This window comes from Brachyistius frenatus, unplaced genomic scaffold (assembly GCF_029030835.1).
Source record: "Brachyistius frenatus isolate BFR_SWC_R1_liver_20210118 unplaced genomic scaffold, ASM2903083v1 Contig_448, whole genome shotgun sequence".
NCBI classification, from domain to species: Eukaryota; Metazoa; Chordata; class Actinopteri; family Embiotocidae; genus Brachyistius; species Brachyistius frenatus.
The window spans coordinates 95001-103235 of NW_027211047.1; the positions used below are offsets into that span (position 1 = coordinate 95001).

Below are 8235 nucleotides of genomic sequence, written 5' to 3' on the forward strand. Positions count from 1 at the left end.
TCATCAGAACAAAAATAAGTTCTGACACACAAATCAGATCTCAGGCTTTCAGGAGTTTTGGTGAGATTTTAGATCCCTGAAACATTTAATGAAATGAACCTGTGATGGTTTATTAGCGTGAGAATCACTCTAACGAAGCTGCTAACAACTCTCAGACATCTGAAATGTGACGACGTCAAAAGACAAACCGGTGGAAAAGACACTGGCTGCATTTATAATTGTGCTTTTTTTCTTTTGAAACATTATTATATTATCCACCGAGTCAAATCCTCATCTGCAAAGTGACTAAAGCTGTCAAACAAACGTAGTGAACAGAACACAATGTTTCCCTCTGAAATGTACAGAAGTGAAAAGTATAAAGTACCATCGAATAGAAATACTCAAGTACAACTTTCCTTTTTAATAAAGTTTATAGTTGGAGCTGCTCAGGTGGACCTGAACCATCCTGCAGTGATGCTGTTATAGACTGAGGCTGCTGGGGGACCTCCCATGATGCACTGGGCTTCTTTCACTCTATACTCTCACATCTCATTAACTTCATGCTTCTTCTCTCCCATAGTTTCTTCTTATTGTCTGTTGTCTCCATTCAGTTTCTTCACTCATGTAGTTTCTGTTCTTTCTTTTCCAGATGTCCCGTCATGGAGCTGCATGTCTCTGCTCTGTGATTGTCGCAACTGTTCATGTCTTGTCTCTCCATACTGTCCTTTTCTCTCTCTGCTCTCCTCTCACCCCAACCGGTCGAGGCAGATGCTCCGCCCACCTCTGATCCTGGTTCTGTTAACAGATGCTCCGCCCACTTCTGATCCTGGTTCTGTTAACAGATGCTCCGCCCACCTCTGATCCTGGTTCTGTTAATAGATGCTCCACCCACCTCTGATCCTGGTTCTGTTAACAGATGTTCTCCACCTCTGATCCTGGTTCTGTTAACAGATGCTCCGCCCACCTCTGAGCCTGGTTCTGTTAACAGATGCTCCGCCCACCTCTGATCCTGGTTCTGTTAACAGATGCTCCTCCCACCTCTGAGCCTGGTTCTGTTAACAGATGCTCCGCCCACCTCTGATCCTGGTTCTGTTAACAGATGCTCCTCCCAACTCTGAGCCTGGTTCTGTTAACAGATGCTCCGCCCACCTCTGATCCTGGTTCTGTTAGCAGATGCTCCGCCCACCTCTGATCCTGGTTCTGTTAACAGATGTTCTCCACCTCTGATCCTGGTTCTGTTAACAGATGTTCCGCCCACCTCTGATCCTGGTTCTGTTAACAGATGTTCTCCACCTCTGATCCTGGTTCTGTTAACAGATGTTCCGCCCACCTCTGATCCTGGTTCTGTTAACAGATGTTCCGCCCACCTCTGATCCTGGTTCTGTTAACAGATGTTCCGCCCACCTCTGATCCTGGTTCTGTTAACAGATGTTCTCCACCTCTGATCCTGGTTCTGTTAACAGATGCTCCGTCCACCTCTGATCCTGGTTCTGTTAACAGATGTTCTCCACCTCTGATCCTGGTTCTGTTAACAGATGTTCTCCACCTCTGATCCTGGTTCTGTTAACAGATGTTCTCCACCTCTGATCCTGGTTCTGTTAACAGATGTTCTCCACCTCTGATCCTGGTTCTGTTGGAGGTTTCTTCCTGTTAAAGGGAGTTTTTCTTCCCTCTGTTGGAGGTTTTTCTCCCTTAAAGAGGAGTTTTTTTTTTCCCTCCTAGATTATGTGGGAATTGTTGAATTGTTGGTTTCTCTGTATAATGTTGTAAAGTCTTGCTGTAAAGACTTTAATGTGTTAAGTGCCATGAAATAACCTTTGTTGTGATTTGGCGCTATAGAAATTAAACTAAATAAAATTGAAGTACCTGAAACTTGTTCCTCAGTACAATACTGGAGTAAATGTACTCGATTACTCTCCACCACTACAAACCAGAATAAACTGATCAACTGTTTTATTTCATCACCAACGCCTCCAGAAATATGATGTTTTAGACGAGAGGAGAAGTTGTCCTCAGACCTGATGAGTCCACCCTGAGAGGAGACACTCAGGCCTGATGAGTCCACCCTAAGAGGAGACACTCAGTCCACCCTAAGAGGAAACACTCAGTCCACCCTGAGAGGAGACACTCAGTCCACTCTGAGAGGAGACACTCAGTCCACCCTGAGAGGAGACACTCAGACCTGATGAGTCCACTCTGAGAGGAGACACTGTCCACCCTGAGAGGAGACACTCAGTCCACTCTGAGAGGAGACACTCAGGCCTGATGAGTCCACTCTGAGAGGAGACACTCAGTCCACCCTGAGAGGAGACACTCAGTCCACTCTGAGAGGAGACACTGTCCACCCTGAGAGGAGACACTCAGTCCACCCTGAGAGGAGACACTCAGTCCACTCTGAGAGGAGACACGCAGGCCTGATGAGTCCACTCTGAGAGGAGACACTCAGTCCACCCTGAGAGGAGACACTCAGGCCTGATGAGTCCACTCTGAGATGAGACACTCAGTCCACCCTGAGAGGAGACACTCAGTCCACTCTGAGAGGAGACACTCAGGCCTGATGAGTCCACTCTGAGAGGAGACACTCAGTCCACCCTGAGAGGAGGCACTCAGGCCTGATGAGTCCACTCAGAGAGGAGACACTCAGTCCACCCTGAGAGGAGACACTCAGGCCTGATGAGTCCACTCTGAGAGGAGACACTCAGTCCACTCTGAGAGGAGACACTCAGTCCACCCTGAGAGGAGACACTCAGGCCTGATGAGTCCACTCAGAGAGGAGACACTCAGTCCACTCAGAGAGGAGACACTCAGTCCACCCTGAGAGGAGACACTCAGTCCACTCTGAGAGGAGACACTCAGGCCTGATGAGTCCACTCTGAGATGAGACACTCAGTCCACTCTGAGAGGAGACACTCAGTCCACCCTGAGAGGAGACACTCAGTCCACTCTTGGTTAGCTAACACTTAATACACTGCAACACAAATAAACAACAACGTGCACGTGAGGCGCGTTTGCTGAGTTAGTTTTAATATTTGGTGTTGGTGAAACGTCCCCGAGGTCCAGAGGTCCAGTGATCCCTCTGAGCCCCGGAGCAGAGTCTCGTTTCACCTTCTCCGAGAGGTCACGGAGTTAGCCCAACTTAACGGAGCAACCAGCACGCGCAGCTAAGCTAAGCTAAGGTCCCCACAGACACCACGACCCGCCGGACGTACGTCACCCATCCACAGGCTCGTCTGGCGGTTAAACATCGTCGGTTCCGGTTCCCGGTTAGACTGCAGAGGCGCTTGTTGGTGTTTTGTGCTCAAACAAATGGTACGAAGTGTCGTAATATTAAAGTTGGAAGCACGTTCACGCTCCTCACGTCGACTCGCTGGTCCTCTTCCGTCTCAGCGACCACTTCCGGTCGGTGGGCGTGGTTTTAGTTTTAGTTTTCAAATTAAAAGTCCCCGCTGAAGTTGCAAATTACAGCTCACATTTATTAAAATAATCAGTTTAATCCTTTAATTTCGGCTCAGACATTCCGGGGTCCCTTCACTACGAGAAGAATAGTCAGCATCTGTTCGTGAATCCTGTTAAAGCAGGACGGAGAGATTTAATCACAACCACCCAGAGGACTCACACCTGTTACACTGACGTGCTTTCATATTGAATATCTTGACATATCTGTTTTGAGAGAGGGTCAGAATACTTCACCTCGATAAATCCTACAGATTGCTCCTTTAATTATTTTCCTGCAGCATTCACAGACACCAAAGTGGGTGAGAAGAACAATAAAGACACCATTGTGTTGGGAGATCATGTATTTGATACGTAACGTCATAGATTTTATAACTGTCCGGACCGCTGGATCCAGAGTCCAGACCGTGACACCGGAGAACCGGAGAACCGGACACGGTGCGTTCACGTACAAACATTTACAATCGGAAATGAAAAAACTGCCAGTATGTAAAAGATGTTTTGGAAACTTTTTATTAAGTGACACGAACTGTATGTTGTAAACAAAACGTTGTTTTAACAGAGACTTGTCTTCATACATTTAGACCTATGAGTGCATGTCTGTTTGATTCCATAAATAAAAACAGACAAGATCATACTCCTACATTTCTCCCAACGAGATCACAGGGTGCATGTGTGATGAAGAATTTGACACTGATGACAGAAACAACAACAACAACAACAACAACAACAAAAGCTAAACGAGTGGCAAAAAAAGTATAAACTCCATTTTACTACCTATAAAATCACAGTCCTTATATTTTGAAAGCATATTTTAACGCACAGAAAAATAATTTTCTATTTCCTTGATTTGATCATTTGTATTTTACGACAATAATTTCTAACACAAATAAATATATTGTAAATAATAGGAGCGCTAAACAAATATAGGCCGTAACAGTTTATAAAGTTTAGTGACGTGTGCAGGGGACGCTGTAACCATGGAAACCGTCATTTCCAGTAGAACTCGAGTAAAGTGCTCGCAAAATGCCGTCGATACCGGAAGAAATCTTCAAATGCATGCTGTCCGGGGACTTGGAAACTATCCAGCATCTTCTGGAAGCTGAGGGGGTCACAGAGGAGTCCACGGAACAGGACGGGTACAATACAACAGGACAGGAGGACGAGGTGGGCAGAACCGTCCTGGTGGCCGCCGGCCTGCTGGGACGGAGCGCCATCGTCCCGGAGCTGGTGAGGCGCGGAGCTCAGGTGGACCACCGGACGGCCCGGGGTGAGAGGACGGCAGCCAGGCCGACGTCTCTGGCGTCACTTCCATGTTCCCTTCATTCAACGGAACCGTCCTCACCACATTTGTTTTGCCAGAGTTTTTTTTCTGCTGAGGAAAAAGCTAAATATCGATGAAAAAAATGATCTCAGGTTAAAATGTTGTAAAAGTTCAGAGAAACACGAAGTGTTTAGTTTGTAAATGTGTTGAAATACACACATTTTAAAACCACCACATAAACTTACATGACAGGTTGAAATAAAGACATGTTGGCTTAATTTCCTTTTTCAGCCCAAACTTTTTTGCACAAATTATAATTTCCAACTGATTAGGTTTTGTTGGTCAAAGGTCAAAGGTCACCGTCACCTTATATCTGTCCCCTTCTCCTGAAACTAATATCTCAGGAACACGATGAGGGAATCTCTTCAGATTTGGCTCAATTGGACTCAAGAATGAACGGATCAGATTTAGATGCCTGAAGGCTAGAATCCTTCCTCTTCCTTTTCCTCTTCCTCTTCCTCTTCCTCTTCCTCTTCCTCTTCCTGTACGACGGGGACATTGTGACCGTATTTCACTGTTGGTTCAAAGACTCAATGATGAACTGTATCTTGGGTGTCCACCTCAACATCGTGGTGACTGAACAGATCTTCTCTGCTAACAGGTGGATGTAAAGGGTGTTTACATGTGTATTCTATGTGTGTGTGTATATATATATATACACACACACATACATAGATCTGCTGTATATGTAAAGTATATGTGTGTACTGGACAAATACAGATTTCACAATTACTGAAGACAAATTGACACTCTCAAAGTCGGATGTATATTTTGCTGTTTTCTCAGCCGCTGCTGTTGAATTTGTCCACCTGAGTTATCGAGGCTCCGCCCCGGTTTGACACACCTTGTTTCCTAGGTTACTCCTCGCTGCACCTCGCTGCCTGTTGGGGCCGCGTGGAGACCGTGAGGACGCTGCTTGAACTGGGAGCCGACACCCAGACCAGGACCTTCAGAGGGCAGCGGCCCGTGGACCTCGCCAGGAGATACTCCCACACAGCCTGCGCTGACCTCCTCCTCCTGGCCGGTGTGTGAAGATGATGTCATGCTATCATCCCAACAACATGGATTAAACATGTTTAATATGTGTTTATCTCTGTACAGAAGCCAAACAGGACTTGATGTCGTATGTAAACTTTGTTAAAGACTTTATCGCTGACTCAGAGAAGAACCTTACAAAGGAGGAAAAGGTGACACATTTCTTCATAAATACTGACACTTAAGTTCAATATTACAAATGAATATAGCTATTTTAAAATAATGATTTCCAAATATGATGAATAGTCTTGGGTGCCTCTGCCAGAAGAATTTAAATGTCATCTCTTAATGTAGATATGCTGTTGTGCACTGAACACTCAAATATAAATACATGCCAATAAAAGCACAAATATAGGTCTAATTTAATGAGGAGGTGCAAATAAAACAGGTAAAAGAAATAAAAAGAAGAATATCAACAATAATTGCTGTTATTTAATTATTGTACTGATCAGTATTTTTTCTCACCTTGTGTTCCTCATGTCCTCTCTAAATGATTTCTGTGCAGAACATTTGCACACGCGTGTGCTCTGACACGTTAGTCTGGATGCAGAGTGTTGGAAACACCACAGTTTCAGACATCACAGCTCACAGGGAGGACATGGAGGACACTCTTCAGCCTGTTCTCAGCATGCACTCGGCTCAGTGTGAGTATCTCTCAGTACTCAATCAGTATGTTATTACAAAAATTAAATCTATTTTGTTCATAAATCCTGACACAGAAGCTGTTTTACAGTCAAAATAAGTAGCTGCAAATGTTTGATTCATTTCTTTCACCAGGTCTGAATGGCTGTTAGTTTGTTCTCGTTTGGTCGGGTCATATTTTGGTTTTTAAGAGATCCTCTTCTTTCTGTTTAACAGCTGAGATGTCCGTCAAGCCAGGAGGAAAGGTCTGAAGGAGAGGAACATCTGTACAATGACAGTGGTTCAAGATGAACACCTGTACAATGACAGTGGTTCAAAATAAACATCTGTACAATGACAGTGGTTCAAGATGAACATCTGTACAATGACAGTGGTTCAAAATAAACATCTGTACAATGACAGTGGTTCAAAATAAACATCTGTTCAATGACAGTGGTTCAAAATAAACATCTGTACAATGACAGTGGTTCAAGATGAACATCTGTACAATGACAGTGGTTCAAAATAAACATCTGTACAATGACAGTGGTTCAAAATAAACATCTGTACAATGACAGTGGTTCAAGATGAACATCTGTACAATGACAGTGGTTCAAGATGAACATCTGTACAATGACAGTGGTTCAAAATAAACATCTGTACAATGACAGTGGTTCAAGATGAACATCTGTACAATGACAGTGGTTCAAAATAAACATCTGTACAATGACAGTGGTTCAAGATGAACATCTGTACAATGACAGTGGTTCAAGATGAACATCTGTACAATGACAGTGGTTTAATAAACATCTGACTGTTGTAAACTTGTCGTAAAACATGTTCTTCAGTCTGAGATATTTGTCTACCTGCATGTTGTCATCTCACTACAACTTTACAGAGGGTCTGTTTTTACGGTCCTGTTGCTATGGTATCGTGTGACGTCTCATCTGCCGGCTACAAGGAGGCGGTTTCGCTCAGTATGCAAATAAACATGTAGACTGCCTCACAAAAATGTGCAAGTAAATAAGCAGAAGAACAGGAAGCTGAATGTGAGAACCCAATGAATCCAATTTAGTTTACAGAAAATAAACTAAAAGGAAAAAAGATAAACCCAGAGGAGGCTTCAGTGAAACAAGCCTCATGTAGCAGTTTCTTTTAAACCACTAAAAACTGCTTTACAGTGCGAGTTTGCAGTAAAACTGTGCTGCTGTCTGAACACTTCAACTCACCTCAGCTCAACCACAGGAGAGTTTATTCTGCTCAGAAAAATCTAATCAAATAAAAGAGGAAAAGACAGAAATCTTCATGTGAATGTTTGAATGGAGGAAGAGAAACTACTTCTGTAACATGTCGGAAAACAAACATGAGCTGCATGTACTTTTACTCCTTTTTGTGGTACCAGGACAGATTGAGGACTCCCGTGTCCCGGACCACCTCCTAAAGCAGCCAGAGCAGATCGGATCTGGTGCGTTTCCATCTGTACTGATCTCAGCAGGACGTTGATGTTGATGCAGAGAGGAACCGGTGAAGGAGACCACAGTGGACACATCACAGACCATCATGCACACTGATGTTTTAATGGAAACTCACAGTAGAAGCAGGATGAATGACTTGGAGCAGCTGTATAACAACCAACTCCCACGGTAACCGGCAGCCTATCAGGAGAATGCTACATCACCTGGTAATGTTCACTTCCTGTTTCTCACTTCTTCATCCATCATCTTTCATTTAACCTCTCAAAGGGCCTCGTGTGCAGATTTGATGTTTTCTATCCAGTTCCATTTGTTTGTCCTTGTTGCCCTTTAAATGCTGCTGAGAAGATA

General features: G+C 44.2%; 2 protein-coding genes across 3 annotated transcripts in view; one reads left to right on the forward strand and one right to left on the reverse strand.

Moving 5' to 3' along the window:
- Positions 1-3364, reverse strand: part of trnau1apb (tRNA selenocysteine 1 associated protein 1b) — a 13417-nt gene extending 10053 nt beyond the window's left edge. For both annotated transcript variants that reach the window (XM_069725784.1, XM_069725782.1), the window contains exon 1: positions 3189-3364. In XM_069725784.1, the coding sequence (XP_069581885.1) occupies positions 3189-3224 (36 nt within the window). In that variant the 5' untranslated portion in view covers positions 3225-3364. The remainder of the gene's footprint in view (positions 1-3188) is intronic.
- A 1081-nt stretch (positions 3365-4445) lies between these two features.
- ankrd45 (ankyrin repeat domain 45) lies at positions 4446-7204 on the forward strand. Its single transcript, XM_069725793.1, has 5 exons — positions 4446-4702; positions 5613-5780; positions 5858-5943; positions 6297-6435; positions 6650-7204. Exons 1-5 carry the CDS (start codon positions 4459-4461, stop codon positions 6682-6684), a joined length of 672 nt encoding a protein of 223 aa, XP_069581894.1. The 5' UTR covers positions 4446-4458; the 3' UTR covers positions 6685-7204.
- Positions 7205-8235: the final 1031 nt, after the last annotated feature.

Excerpts from the sequence above, each read along its gene's own strand:
- ankrd45 (XM_069725793.1), top strand. The coding sequence starts at position 4,459 with ATGCCGTCGATACCGGAAGAAATCTTCAAATGCATGCTGTCCGGGGAC. Across the intron at positions 5,781-5,857 it reads TGACCTCCTCCTCCTGGCCG|AAGCCAAACAGGACTTGATG; the intron begins GTGTGTGAAGAT and ends ATCTCTGTACAG. Across the intron at positions 5,944-6,296 it reads ACCTTACAAAGGAGGAAAAG|AACATTTGCACACGCGTGTG; the intron begins GTGACACATTTC and ends ATTTCTGTGCAG.